The sequence below is a fragment of the Propithecus coquereli genome, unplaced genomic scaffold, assembly GCF_000956105.1.
Source record: "Propithecus coquereli isolate 6110/MARCELLA unplaced genomic scaffold, Pcoq_1.0 Scaffold252, whole genome shotgun sequence".
In the NCBI taxonomy this organism is placed as follows: Eukaryota; Metazoa; Chordata; class Mammalia; order Primates; family Indriidae; genus Propithecus; species Propithecus coquereli.
In genome coordinates, this window is record NW_012148086.1 from 1,120,909 (window position 1) to 1,136,216 (window position 15,308).

General features: G+C 50.6%; 1 protein-coding gene across 1 annotated transcript in view; it reads left to right on the top strand.

The window, feature by feature from the left end:
• Positions 1-15,308, top strand: part of PKD1L1 (polycystic kidney disease 1 like 1) — a 118,055-nt gene that overhangs the window by 75,351 nt on the left and 27,396 nt on the right. The window contains exons 32-42 of the mRNA XM_012646895.1: positions 1,569-1,675; positions 2,472-2,688; positions 4,599-4,772; positions 5,972-6,091; positions 6,185-6,254; positions 6,843-6,889; positions 7,883-8,039; positions 9,667-9,799; positions 10,857-10,941; positions 11,385-11,561; positions 13,504-13,622. Of these exons, the coding sequence (XP_012502349.1) occupies positions 1,569-1,675; positions 2,472-2,688; positions 4,599-4,772; positions 5,972-6,091; positions 6,185-6,254; positions 6,843-6,889; positions 7,883-8,039; positions 9,667-9,799; positions 10,857-10,941; positions 11,385-11,561; positions 13,504-13,622 (1,406 nt within the window). The remainder of the gene's footprint in view (positions 1-1,568; positions 1,676-2,471; positions 2,689-4,598; positions 4,773-5,971; positions 6,092-6,184; positions 6,255-6,842; positions 6,890-7,882; positions 8,040-9,666; positions 9,800-10,856; positions 10,942-11,384; positions 11,562-13,503; positions 13,623-15,308) is intronic.

A 15,308-nucleotide genomic window follows, 5' to 3' on the forward strand; every position in this document is an offset into this window, starting at 1 on the left:
AAATGCAAAAGAATCTTCAGTCAAATAATTAGAACTGATGAGAATGTTTAATAAACTTGCTGGATTCATGATGGAGAAAAAAATCAGCAAAATCATCTCTATAAAACAGCAATAACTATTTGCAACATGTAATTGAAAACAAGAGCCTCTTCATCACAGTCACAAAGTGGCAGGGTGCCTGGAAGTAAGTTCTCCAAACACCACATGTAAGACCATCATGGACAAAGTTTGCCCAATATACATGAAGGGTATAAATAAAGCACTGTATTTATTCATGGATGGGAAAACTAATTTCCCTTTGTTATTTCTTCCAGATTAACCTATAGCAATAATAATAACGTGAATTAAGTTCTGTTAATATACTCATTTCACAAATGAAAAACTACGATATTAGGAGATTAAATTCAGTGAAATCCAATCATAGTTCCAGGAAGATGTTTTGTGAAACTAAAAAAACTGATTCTGAAATTCAGATGGAAGAGAACGCAAGAATATAAAAAAATTACAAGAATAGTCATGCCAGCTCTAAAGGGAAGAGCAGGGCAGGGGACTACCGACCAGAAATCCAGGCTTATTTTGAAGTTGTGGTAGCTAAGACAGTGCAGTGTAGTCAGGAGATGGACTAGGGATTGGGGGGGCGGGTAAATTAGGGACTCCAGAACCAATGCCAGACGAGGTCCTACACACCAGAGAGGAAAGGGTAGACAGTTCATGGTGTATTTTGGGACAGTGACTGTCCTTATAGAAAAAGGTAAATATTAAATCTTTACGCACAAAAATTAAAGTCCAGAATACTGGAGATGGAAAGGTGAAAAAACACAATTTAGAAATTTCTCAAAGAAAATATATACTTTCAGGCTGGGTGTAGCTCAAGCCTATAATCCCAGCAGTTTGGGAGGATAAAGTAGGAGTATCCCTTGAGCCTAGGAGTTCAAGACTATCCTGGACAACATAGCAAGATCCCATCTCTACAAAAAAGAAAAAAAAAAGAACACATATACTTTGGGATGGGGAAGGATTTCAAAAACAAGAAATAATTATGGTTCTTAAACGAAAGCTTGAGAAATTACACTACATCAGAATTGTAAAATTTCATGTCACAAATGACAACAGTGAGGAGTGACAAGCACAGCCTGATCGGCACGTTCCTCCCCGGGGTGTTCCTGCGCCTAGCCCTGCCTGGCTCCACACCCATGTCTAGGCCTCCCCAGCATCTCCCCACCAAGCTGGAGGGAGGAAGATGACGCATGCACTGTTGTGCTCTCCTGCTTCCTGAGGAAACAGATGCCCTCAGGATCCCAGTTGGGATCTGGCTTTTCTGGATCAATTATGTGAAAAACCAGCCAACCCCACGAGGCTCCACTTCTGGGGCCCTCTTCCAGGTCTCTCCAGGGAAGCCAGGGCTTTGGAGGGGCTGTGCAGGCCATGGCGGTGCACCCCTCGCCCCCGGTCCCCGGGTGTAGCAAGCCGCTGTTGGTTTTGCGAGGGACGGGAGGCTGGGAGAAAGTGTGAGGAAGCCCCGGCATTGCTTGTGTCTTCGGTGAAATATCCCGTGCTTTTGTTTTAAGGTTTACATTGTTTTATGTGGTGAAAATGGACTTTCAGAAACCAAAGAACTCTACTGTCCAGAGAAGCCCCTGTTTGAAAGGAATTCCAGACACACCTTTATCCTGAGGTATTCTGAAACATTCCAGCTGCACTGTGTGGGAAAGAGAGGCCAGTCAAGGTCGGTGTGGGCCCATCACAAATCCAAAAAAGTGGAAAATGCAGCATTGGTCTCTAATAGGGAGCATCGAGTTGCATTCAATTGTATGAAGTATTTTTACAGTTTGTTATTGGGAGTAGATTAAGCAGTGTGTTTATGTGAGGGGAGGAAGGAAGGAGGGAGAGAAAGACTTATCAATTTTGCATGTTAGTAAAGTTCATAATGACAGTGTTTTCTGTGTCACTAAACCTGCTTAAATTAATTAGGTTCACCCCAAATTTGGAAGAGCAGGAACACATGATGTCACATGGAGGGTAGGGACAGAGGAAGGAAATGATTTATCAAGATGGGGGAAAAGCACCTGATGTTTTAGAAAATATGAAAGTACTGAACTAAATTATTTTTTCTCCTGAAAATTTCATTTATAATAATATTGAGTATTATATCTGTATTAGGAGATAAAAGGTTAACTTCAGACTAACCCGTGCCAAATGCAGATACATTGGCAAGATTTGAGTGACTGTGTTTGGGGAAACTAAAGGATACTGAAGACCCATGTGCATTGTCACTGCGCAGCGGGTTCACTGTCCGCTGGCCGTGTTCCAGGGGGCGTCACGTGTCACTCTGCACATCAGTTATCTGTTGACATGTCCCATCCCCCTCTCGTGACCATCAGTGACTTGAGGGCGGGCGTCAGTGCTGGCACGTGTCAGGACCATGCCGTCCACACGTCTGGCTGATGGGATGCTGCTGTGTGTGTCGCCAGCGCTCCTGACCGGCTGGGCCCGCTGCGGAGGATCCGCCTCTGGCACGACAGCCGTGGGCCTTCCCCGGACTGGTTCCTCAGCCACGTGATGGTGAAGGCACTGCACACAGGACAGGGCTGGTTCTTCCCTGGCCAGTGCTGGCTGGCGGCCAGCCGGCACGACGGCCGCGTGGAGCGGGAGCTCACCTGTCTGCAAGGGGGACTCGGCTTCTGGAAGGTGGGTCCGTCCAGGCTGACGCCAGAACATGGCACCTGGCTCTGCCTCTCTCACTGCAGTTTATCTTTAAACTCATCTTATGTTAATTGTATTAGCTCTTTTCTTAGTTAATTTTCAAGATGTTCATATTTTAAATGATGCATTCATTAAGTGGCCATCCAAGCGTGGATTAATTACCGTTGCCATTTATTAACTATTGCGGTATTGCTTTTCTTCTTTTGATTGTAACTGTAATAACATTTCTGGACTTCATGGTTGCAGGTGGTCTGTGGTGTCCAGAAGGCCCCTAACTAAAGACTGGTCGGTGCTCTGTGTTTATCCTAAACCACCTAGGTAACAATCAACAGAATAATCCAGATGTTGTCAGGGCCGAGATGGCAGGACATGGTGAAAGTGACAAAATCTCCAATAATCTCACAAACCAACTATGAAGGTTTTGAGTTTTGCATGTTCTTTTCCAGCTTTCCCTATATACAGACATATTTTATACACTTGCAATAATAATGCTGTGCGTTTTGCACTTTCTAATTCAACATTTTAGAGGAGATCTCTTCATGAATTTTCTTTAAAATGATTTAGGACCATAAAATGGCCCACTGTGCACTATTCTCAGCTCACGTATCCACCTGTGGGCATTTACAATCTTGTTTTGTTTATTATGGCAACAGAAAATGTCGTGGGAAACACCTTCACGCATGACTTTGTGTTTCTGGTCAATGAGTCCCGAGGCTGGTCTCACACAGCGGTAGGCGCTCAGCGCCCACATCGCCCCACGCTCACTAGATCTTGCCAGGCCACTGAGCTCTTTCCGATCCGTCGCCTTGCCACCTGCTGGGGTGAGAGGGCCAGGCTCACGGCCTTGGCATTTTCAGGCCTGACATTGCTAAGTCGGTAGGAAACATGATTGCAGTGAAGTGGAAATGAGTTTCAATCAGCCACAGCATATGGAAGTTCTTCAGCACCTAAAATGAAGGCTGGATTCCCCTGGGACCGTCCCTTGTACGGTTGTTTCCATGCGAGTGACCGGTTAGCTGACTGTGGTAAACAATGGGAGAGATGCATTGTTCGTTCTCCTGCTATTCTGCTTGAGAACTTTTCGTGCGAAACCTATACCTGCTGATTTCATCGTATTTAAGCACGTGCAGCTGTGTCCTGTGAGTCAATGGTCTCTTGTTGGCCAGTCCTTTTACACAGAAAAAGCATATTCTTCTTGTGTTAAAACTGCTTGGCTGGCATTTAGCTAACGTATTCTACACATATTCCATAACACCAGTCCTATGCATAATTCCGTTTTTCTAAAACAGTGTCGAGCACCAAGCGTTATTTACATTGACTCGAAACTTAAAATCCAGCGCCATGTATTCTTAAGCGACATATCGCCCGCTGTGTGGCGGACACCCTGCGGGCTGCTGAGAACGGAGGTGGACAGGACACGATCCCCTCTCGGTGCACTCAAAGCCCAGTTAAAATTAACTGTGCTGCCTGGAAAGTACTGAGAGTGGAGGAGTTTTAGAAAGTCCGTTAGAAACACGAAGCAGAGAAGTGATCGGGGGCTCTAGAGGGGTGGTCTCCGGAGCCGAGGTGTGAAGGCACTGGGGAGCCAGACAAGGGAAGCCGAGGGAAGATTTGTGCCAAAGCTCAAGAGGCTCCAGCAGAAGGTTGGGGTGGGCCGGAGTCCAGCGCGGTGGGAGCTTGGCCAGGGCGAGGGGCCGCAGAGACAGCGGGAAGGAGGAGCCGGCTGCAGCGGACCTGTACCCACAGACCACCTGGCATCCACTAACAGGCCAGATAGAAGAGACAGGAACGTGTGGGGCTCTGCTCGGAAGATCACTGGTGATAATGAGGATTTTGCCCTGTTCACGTAAATGCCCAAAGTCAGAGAGCATTTCCGTCACTGGTTTCTGTTCCAGCTCTTCTGCTGCAAGTTCATAGAGTACCTGGAAGATTTCCACGTCTGGCTCTCCGCGTACAGCCGGCCCTCCCCCAGCAGATACCTGCACACGCCGCGCCTCGCCGTGTCCTTCTCCCTGCTGTGTGTCTACGCGTGTCTCGCGGCCCTGGTCACGGCTGGAGGGCAAGAGCAGGTGGGGGCATGACTTCCTTACAGTCGCTTCCAGACCCCGGACCGACAGTGTGGCCCTCCTTGACTAAGGAATTAACAAAGCTCAGTCCTTGAGAAAGGTTTAAACAGGTGCCTGGAGGGCCCACAGGGGTCACTGGCCGGGGAAGGGGACAGGAGGGGAGTGTAGAGTGGGGGGCTCTGGGTGGTGTCAGGGCAGCCTTGCCTCACAGAGCCACTGCCCTCGGCTGGCAGCACAGTGGGAGGTCACGGAGCAGGGCTTTTCCAGAGAGCTTGGCAGACTAGGCTGTCTTATGAGAATGTCCTGAATTCTTTTTTAAAGTTAGCAATTCATTCAGATTTTAAGCAAATCCTCTGGGCATCAGAGAGCAGTTCTGATGGGCACATTTGCCCTTGGGATGCCAGTTTGGACTAGCAATGCTGGTCTGATTGTTCCTCGTGAGATATAGAGAATTAATTCTAAGTCACCACCGGCAGTTAAAACGGAGATGCTGCCTTCCCTGAGGAAAAATCACAGCATGGCTTTGGGGTGAGGGAACACAGACTTGTTTCTTAGGACAGCCTCATGGCCCTTCATGGGCCCAGCTGGGCTCACATGGCCCAGATGAGGCCGGGGAAGGTGGTGACAGGTTTGTCTCAGGGCAGGGTCCGTGAGCCATCCACAGGACAGCGGGGCGTGATGGCTCCCTACACGGCACCAGGTGTCAAAGAGGTCTGATAACTTAGGGGTTGGCAGAATAACATGTTCATAGAATTTGTAAAAAGATGATAAAGAAATATCAAATAGCAAGAAGGGAACAGCTCTGTCCACCTGGGAAAAGATTGGGGCCTGCGGTCAGGAAACCTGGGTCGGCCTCTCTTCTAAAGTTGACAAGTTGTCTGATCTTGGGCCACTGTCCGCCTGTCCTACTGCACTGGGGACATTGGCACCTTGTTGGGTTGTACAAGGGCTGAGTCAGGGGAGCGGGCGCCCGCAAACATCTGGTCAATCCAAAGGGATTTGTCTGTGAGGAAAACAAAATGATTTCTCGTTTTTGTTTTTTTTTACTCCTGGGATAGAAGGGCAAAGATTCATGAAGAGAGCACTTTCGGTTAAATATAATGTGTATATTTGTGCTAAATATATTTGTAATTACGAAATGACTGCACTTTAAGTTGGACTCTTTCCGGGTTGAAGTAACGGCTGCTGTTGGATTGCTGCAGCTCCTGCTGGCTGTCGGCCCTGCTGGCGTGGCCCTCGGATCCTTCCGGGTGGGTCTCCTGTGCGCCCTCCTGGCCTCTCCGGGGGCCCAGCTCCTGTCGCTGCTCTTCAGGCTCAGCAAGGTACCCACGGCCTGTCTGCCTGGCCCCATTCTCCTGAGCAGCCGTTTCACCGCGGGGAAGCGCCCTCTGCAAATAACTTCTCTGCCTCTGCAGGAAGCCCCGGGGCCTTCCCAAGCTGAACCAGGCCGCCCCTTGGGAGGAGCGCACACGGAGGCAACTCCGGGTAAATGTGCATTAAAACACCTAGAAACTCTCCGGTGCCTTTTGGATCAATCTCCTACTTTCAATGCGCATTGTGTTTATTATTAGTAAAGTTTGGCATCATTTCATGTGTTTAAAAAAGCCATTTTATTTTCTGCAGTTGGTCCATTTTCTTTGCCCATATTAATATTAATCTTGTAAAATCCTTTTTCTGAGTGATGTATAAATGCTTTTTACCCATTAAGAAAACTAGGCCTTTGTCAGATGGGTAGTGAGTACTTTCTCCAGTTGCTAGTGCCATTTGAGTTTGATTATTACTTAAATTTTTTTAATAGTCACATTTATTAATACTTTTAAGGCTTTTTTTTATCTTTTTCACTAAACATTTTCTCAAGCTGCCGTGGTTCCCTAGGTGGGTGGTGTGAGGGGTCGTCCAAGCCCCCACCAGGAAGGCAACGTCAAGACGTCCTCATTCTGGCTTTGTCCCGTGTCTCAGAAAGGCTTGTCTGGCAGAGTCAGGAAGAAAGAGTATTCTCTGAAGAAAGCAGTAACCTTTTTAAACATATCCCTGGTTTTGAATCATACATTTGCCTGTTCTTTTTTTACTCAGGCCCTAATTCCCGCAGAAGGACGCCAGATGCACAGGAGCCACGCAAGGTAAGCCAGTGACTGTGGGCAGCAGCTGGTTCTCCAGCATGCAGGCTTAACGACTAGATTGCCCCAGCGTCCTCCCTTGGCTGTGGTCGGGCCATGGGTGGGTCAGGCCCAGGGTGAGATGGAGACAGGAAAAGATCCACACAAGACCCGCAGCGCTGGCCGGGCCGCCCTCCGTAGGGGAGGCTGTTTCCCAGGCCACAGGCCACGGCGGGCTGGCTGTCCAGGTAGGGTCAGGAGGCTCAGCAGAGGCCAGAAGCAGGAAGCGGGCGAAGGGGGTGCAGCCCAGCAGAGTGTGGAGAGCCCGCGCTCATGCAGCGAGGCATTGACAGAGCCGTGGGAGACACACTGGGGCAGCAAGGCCCGGGTGTGTGCGCAGGCAGCTGCCCCAGTGGCGGCAGCTCCATCCCAGTCTCAAAGAAGCTGTGGGATGGGGCAGTTGAAGCTTCCGATGCCGCAACTATGGCGTCCCACTGGTACTTTGCTTTTTGGATCTGTGCGACTGTACCCTTCGTGTAGGTGGGATTCTCCCCTGTGGGGAGTGTCAGGGCACACGTGATTCCCTGTGTCTCCCAGGCTATAACTCTCTCCTGGTCCTGAGCTCGGCCCTCAGCGTGTCCCTCTGCCCCAAACACCACGCCAGGGCTCTGTGCCCTCTCACCCTGGGGCCTCTGCCTGGCCTGTTGCTCTGGCCAGATTCCCTCCTCTGGCAGGACTGTGGCTCCCAGAGAGCAGGGTGCAGTCACCTGACTGCATACAGCTGACATTAGGCCGCCAGCATTGCCCTGCAATCCTCCAAGGGAAACAAAGAGGACCTGCCCCCCGGGGCTCCTGCACTTCCTCCCTTAGAATTCTGCGGAGACCTGAGCTCCATGTCCCGCCCCGCTATTCCTGTTCTCCGAGAAGGCAGAAAGCGGCACTGCCATTGAGGGCACAGCATCACAGGACAGCCCTGTCCAGGGAGACATTAACCTCGGCCTGACCTTGTCATTCTAGCATCCTGCGTCAGCCGTTCTCTCTGGGGACACCTGGAGGAAGGCCGTGAGCGGCGACAGTGCAGCCTGTCCAGCCCCCGAGCTGGAGGCCCGTGGGACTGCCCATGGCGGGACTGCTGTGAGCAGGGAGAGCCACCACTGCCTTCCCCGTTCACAAGGTAACTGCGGTCCTGTGGTTTGTGATGTGCAGTCCCCTTTCTGCTGGTCTGGCTCCGGCCTGCAGCCACTGGGCAAGGCGGGCAAGCAGAGCCACAGTTGGGCCAAAGGTCACTAACACTGGTCTCATCTAAGAGCCAGGCATGGGCCCAGCTGAAACCGAGGTGTCCAGCTTTGTCCCACAGTCCTGATGGTTTCTGCCATGTACTTGACATAGGTTTGATCAGATCATGTTAAAAGTCAACAGTAAACTCTTAACTTTCCTTTAAAGATTCTGAAATGTGAAGCTTTGTACTTTTTAGTGCTAATTAGAGTGAATAACAGCACTGGCTTCAAATGATGCTGGAAGCTCAGCAGTGAGCTGAGAGAGGCAGGGAATTACCTGGGAACAAACAGGGCTGCGTCCAGGGAGGACGGATCCTGCTGCAGACTGGGTCCCAGGAAGGCAGCCATGTCCCTCTCAGTCATGTCCAGGAGGTGACTGTGTGGGCCTGGCCTGCCCGGGGGTGCATGGCTGTGGGGTCCTGGCACTCGTGATACACGAGGATTTGGTTTTCTCAAAGCTCCAGGTCAACCCAGGTGCTGGAGGACTAGATGCTGGCACAGTGGCTAGCAAAGCCTTTGTGTGCAGCAGAGGGAGGGTGCATTCAGCCTTGCACAGAGTTGTGCACAAAAAAGATGGTTTCTGTGAGTGAGTGAGGCTTCAAGCAGGTGCGCACATGAGCCTGCAGTACGGGTACTGGTGTCAGTGGGGAATCACTGTGCGCACTGGTCCCGAGGGCCAGCCACCCTCCGTGACAGCTGGACACGTGGCCTGGCTGGAAGGGAGTGCTCAGAAATGCGAGGCTCACACTGGCAGGCCAGACACCAATGAGGCTATGGGGAAAGCACGGCTCAGGATGACTCCACTGTCCTGGCCCCAGCTCCACAATCCTTGATTTCTTTAGCAAGTGTCCCTTGGTTTGCTGCATACCAGCTTCCTGGCAGCAGCCTGTTAGTCTGTTAAAATGTGTTGTGTTTGGTTGCCCTGGGTTAACGTCACATTCCACCTCCAGATGTGCCCTCCTTGGGGACTGACCTCTCAGAGCAATCATGAGAAAATGGGGATCCAGATGACTCCACTCAGGGGCATAAAGAACAATACAGGGTGACCCTCTGGGCCTGCTTAGTCTTTGGGGTCTGACATGGAAACTGGCCGCCCCCACCTCTGATGCTGAGGGCCTCTTGGTCAGCACAGGAGGGGAGGCCGTAAGGGTCCACTGAGGACACTGCAGGGCAGGAGTTGCTGCTCACCCACCCCTGTCCCTGCCTGAGGTGGGCACTGAAGTCCCAGCCCAGCGGTCAGGTGGGAACAGTTCCCTCGCACCCAGCCTGTGTGTTCTGTTCAGGCCCCGATGGACAGGATGAGACCCTACACTGGCGAGGGTGATCTGCTTTACTATCTGCTGATTCACAGGGTAACGTCGCCCAGAAACAACATCACAGACACACCCACAATGATGTTTGGCCGAATGTCTGGGCACCCCGTAGCCCAGTCAGGTTGACACGTGAAATTCGCCGGCACACCCTCTGTGGATGGAGATGCTGAGGTGTGTGAACTCACCTCGCCTCTGTTCTTTTCTGCTGCAGCCCCCCGCAGTGGTTTGGAAGGACTCGCACCCCCAGCAGGGGCCCATCTGCCTTGGTCAGACTCTGCGGCATTGGCTGTTTGTGGGATGGCTTCCCTGGCCTGTGGTTTGGGGACAGGATTTCTAGGCTACAGGTGAGTTGTGAAGGTTTCCGAATATCCTCAGGTCCGCAGATGAAAAGTCTAGCATCTGTAAGGAAATCCCTGCACTTCTGGGAACTCATCAAATGCAGGCACCAGATGTCACTTATTGCTATTTTCTCCCTCATTTCTCCTTCCTGCCTCACAGTTGGTGGGATGGGGGAGTGCGGCGGCTGTTGAATCATATGCAAACCCCAAAGAGTGGCTTGGCCCAGCCCGTTCTGTGACAGCAGCCGGCCTGGATGGAGCCCCAGGTATCAAACAGAATCCACAGGACACCCACCCGAGGCAGGAAGGAACCCAGCCGCGGGGCTCCTGAGAGGGCCAGGCTGTGAGCTGGATACATAAGCCTGCAAGACAGGGATTGTGATGCACACGTCACAGATTCCAGTTCTGTCCTCCACATACACTGCCTCTCTGGCTCCCGTGCAGCTCGGGCCACCGCTGGAGACTGCAGGGTCACTCACTGTGGCTCCGTGGGCCGCATCTCCATAAACCGTGAAGGGGAGCCGCAAAGCCAAGGCCCCTTCTCCCCAGCTCTTTCCTTTCCCCCAGGTGCACGTGTTGATGCCTGCGAGGATGAGCAGGCGCTTAGGATCTCCCCGAGCCCAGTTTGCCCATCTGTAAAGCAGGGATATCAGAGCACTTAGTCCACACGGTTTTACTAAATGCCTCCCTGTTAGCATGGTGCCTGCCCCTGTGGGTGCTCCACGGATTTCAGCGCTGCTGTTGTTGCTGCTCTCATTATTATTACACCCAACCCATTTTCCTGCCCTTCCCGTCTCTGCGGCATGTGATGGGTTTTCCTTTGTCTTTCCCACGGGGTAGGCTCAGGGAGGTTGATGTCCTCTTGACAGAAAGGGGCTCCCCTCCAGTGGGCAGAAAGACACCTCCCCGCACAGCCCCTCCCTGGCTGCAGCGCCCTTCCTGCCCGCCGTCCTGCCTTGGCGAGGGCACGGCCCTCCCAGGCCACGTCTCTGTGCATAGGCAGCAGCACCCGCCGGGCATCCTGCTCCCATGAGGATGCTGACCGCGCTGTCTCCTGCGGCAGGTTCGGCCCGGCGCAGTGTGTGCAGTGGCTGCACCTGCTGTTTCTCTCCGTGGTCTGCTGCGTTTTCGTCACCCAGCCACTTATGGTAAGAAACGCCCTCTGTGGTAGAGGCACCTTCCATCAGCAGGGGCCCTGCAAAGGAAGGGGAGTTGTGGCTTCATTTTGGTAGCAAGTTGCTTTTCTTTATGGCTTGAGTTAAGATGTAGTGAGAAGAAAACTGGGAGTGGGCCCTGCACTAAGCCCCACACAGGCCTGTTCTTTAATCTTCATGAAAACCCTATGAGGAATGAACCACTTTAATCCCCAGTTTTCATTTGAGGAAACCGAGCTTCAGAGAACACAAGTCTCCTGGGTGAGGCCACACCTGGCGAGTAGATGAGCCAAAATCAAAGGCGGTCACTGCTCGTGTCTGTTTAAAACTGGGAGGTGGGGTCCCGTCTGCCATGAGGAACGGGGAGACGGCTCTGTGCGGAATGAACGCAAACGCAGCGCGTGTGACTCTCTGTGCTATCACGGTTTTCCTTCCAGATATGCCTCATGGCGTTGGGTTTCGCTTGGAAAAGAAAAGACGACAACCACTTTTTTACTGAGTCTTTATGTGAGGCAACCAGGAATCTGGACGTGGAACTGGAAGAACATTCCCGGACCTGCCTTCCCCTGTCTTCGAGCTGTGCGGTTCCTGGCTGTGCGAGCGAAGTGGAAAAAGTGAGGAAGCTATTAAATATCTGTGTGGTGTGAGCTGAGCTTTAGAGGACTACTTTATATTCTCATCACAAGTATCTGGACTTAAGCTTTGAATTCAAATTTGGTTGCATTTTTAGAGACCCATGGAATGTATCTTCATTTCTTATGCTGCTTTGCACACACATACATGACAGAGGAACATTTAGGACTTATTTCCTTATCTGTACCACAACCCCAAAAAAGTCAGAGTATCAAGAAAATTAGCATATTTTAAAATATTGAAGCAAATGAGAAATATAATTCTGGGCATGATTTTGAAGACATCTTAGACCATTTGCAAGGCAGTGGACCCACAGAAAATGTACTCCTTTTCCCTCCCTCCCTTCCTTCTTTCCTGCATTCAGTTTCGCCCACTGAATATGTAGGTCCCACGGGCAGGGTGGACGATGTGAAGGAAGAGGAAGGTCTGCTGGCCACGTGAACAGAGTCACAGGCTTGTTAACATACGTGTATATGAAAGGCACGTGCGGTCCCGTACGTCTGTGGACCAAGGACGTAGTCCCCGTCTATTTCCAGTCAGACCCCGTCTCTGCCTCCGCTCAGCCTCACCCCTCCTCCCAGAGGGGCACACTAGTGAGCTCCATGTCTGAGGACCTGCCTGAGGCCTTTCTCCCCTGAAGCTCTTGGCCTCACCTGGAAGCGCTGATCACGATGATGATGTGTGGCGAGCATAAACTGCCTACTAGTCACGTGCTATTTTACATCTACACGTTATTTACATTCATCATTGCATTTGTTCTCTACCAGACCTTAAGAAGTAGGCAGCCTCTTTGCACCCCATTCCAAAGATGAGGAAGTGGAAGCTCAGAGAGGTGAAGTGATTAGACCAAGGCCACCCTGCAGGAAGCAGGGCTCTGGGGCCCGAACCTGCCTCCGTCTCACCCCTTCCTTATGCACCCCTGCCCCGTAGCACCTTAGCTTTTGACACAGCATTGCTCTGCTTCTCCCACACATTTTGGATCTCAACTTTCCTTTCTGCTTCGAAGCCTTTTCTGCCTTTTCTGTCCCCATGTGCAGCCACGCCCCGCCAGGCTGCTAGTCTGTTCTTTCTCCTTCTATAGTGTCATCCTCAGGGGTGAGCAACCTCCCGACAAATCCAGCCATGATCCTGAGGGCCAAACCGTGTGTCTGTCCCATCAGCTCCTTAAAGTCGGGGTGCCCCAACATCTGAGCTTCCCCACACCAGCCATAAGGTGCGCTCGCTTCTCAAGTGGCGCATCAGCTGGAAAGAACGTCCGAACCCGCGGGCTCTGCACGTGTCATGTCTCACTGTATATTTGTGCACCTGCCAGACGTTTCCTGGAAGCCCTGAGTCTCTGCGAGGAAGGACTGCCTCGATCCCTCAGATGGCCCCAGGGCCTGGCCCAGTGCCAGCTCAGTAAAAGGGTGTTGAGTGAATGAATGAGCGAGAAACAAATGAATGAATATCTTCGATGGGTTCCTTTATCTGGCTACTATTATATCCTGATCATAAATGGAATATGAAAGCAATAATGCTTTTTAGAAAACAAAGGTGTTTCTTGCTAAGACTGTACTTTAAAATGGCTTTTCCATATTTTGAAGGTCTTTAGGAGAAAATATGTGCAAATGCCAAAGATAATTGCTCCTCTAATTTGACAGTCGTAGACATGCCTCTCATGTAAAGCAGCACTTTTTAATGGCCTAGCCTGCAATCCCTGCCAAAAAAAGCTTGCCTGGGACATGAGCAGATTTTTAAAAATGGGTCTATCCCCCTCCCCAACAACCCGGTACATGTTATCTGTGCACAGTACCTCTTTGTCCCTAAGCACCAGACGGAACGAAAGGCACAGTGATGATGTGGTCCTTGGGCTGGCAGGAACACTGAGGGCCTCTCTCCTTCCACCACCAGCCCAGTGGCTCACAGCACTCTTGTCCCTGACAGGTCGTGGCTGCCCGACAGCGAGCACGGCACCTGCGCTGGGCGCGTCCACCATCCATGGCCCAGCTCAAGGTCACCAGGGAGAGGATGAGGAGAGAGAGTCGCATGCAGGCGGCCCTGAGGTGGGTGGAGGCCTCCGTGGGGATGGGCTTGCTCTGGCCCAGCCCCTCTTTCAGAGAGTGTGTCCTCCTGCCACTGGTGGTTCTTAAAGACTGTTCTCATCAGGGAGAATGGATGGGGACAACCCGTGCACCCTGGCACATGGGGGGATGCAGAGAAACTGAGCTGGAGGCAGAAAACACAGTTCTGCAACTTGCCTGGAATGAGAAACTGGTTAGGATCACTTCCTCCTCTAGCTCCAGCTTCCTCCCTCCCTGCATAGACTCACAGCCTGGTCAGATCTAATCCCACTCACGGCTGCACTCAGCACACGGCCTGGGCCTCTGCTTCTTCAGCTGGGGCACACGGGGGTGTAAGAATCCATAAAATAAATACAGCCCTTCTTAAGTAGCTTAAACATTCAAATACGCACAGCTACGTATGGTGGTCATAACATAATTCGAATCTTTTAAGATAAAACACAAACTTAAGAAATATGCTGTGGCAAAGCTTTGCAACATTGACCTCAGACAGGTTTCCCTCAGTGACACCCCTCCCATCCTTGGTGCAGTGGAGCCCACCCACTGTGAGAACCTTTCCGCACGTGCTAGCCGAAACGCCTCTCCAAATTCTGAACATACATTTGATCTCTTGCAAATCTTTCTGATGTAGTTTGTCAAGGATTTAGTAATTTCTGATATTTTTCCAAAAATGGCATTGCTAAAAAGTGTAATAGAAGCATCTCCAACCATCTTCCTTTTAAAAAAAAATCCCTTCATTACAGTGTGGAGCACCATTAGCTCCCCCTTAAATGTTTTCCAAATCCTTTTCCAAAGAGAAGAGCTGTGGTTGTGTTAGGATATCACATTAAAAGAAGAGTGGGAGAGGAATTCCAGGAAGATGGAGCAGTGGCAACGTTTTTTAAACTTGTAAAATTTCCCCACGAAATTAGAGCAAGTAAGATAGCAAAAGCATAACCCACAGAAAACATGCACAACAAAACCGGATGGCAAGTTGCTCCCCCCATTTCTCCAAAGGCACACAGGTGGTGACCAACCATTTAGTGCCCCAGCCCTGGAGCTTGGCATCTCTGCAAAACATGGAGAGGGAAGTGTGGGGTACCTGATGCCCCTGAGAACAGGAGAACCTCAATCTCCTGTGGGCCTCATTCCCTGGGAATGTGGTGGGTGCATCTGGGAGGAATTTGCACACTCAGTTCACTGGGTAGTGTGAGGTCTGGAGGCCTGGAACCTCTGAGCCAGCGGAGTTTTCAGAGCTAACCCAGCCTAGCTCTGCCAGGACACAGCCTTACATGGGGGAAAACTGCTGGGGGCGGCGTCCAAGCCAAGCAGGATAGGCCCAGAGAAAGCAATTAGAGACTAGCAGATTTGGAAAGAGGCAAAACTAGCTCTTTTGCAGTGACATAACTAAAAGTCTAGAAAAAAACTACAGAAATGAAAAGAAATTACTACAAACAGCAAGAGAATTTAGTAAAGTAGCAGGTTAAAAAATTAAAAGACAAAACCCAATATCCTTTGTATATATAAGTGAAAGTCAAAAGATTTAATACTCTATTCAACACAGCAAATAATAAAAATAAAATAAATGCAATGAAATACACTTAGGGATAATCTTAGAAATGCACAAGGCTTATACAGTGAAACTATTAAACAGTCCTGAAAAGCACAAATGTAAACTTAAACAAATGG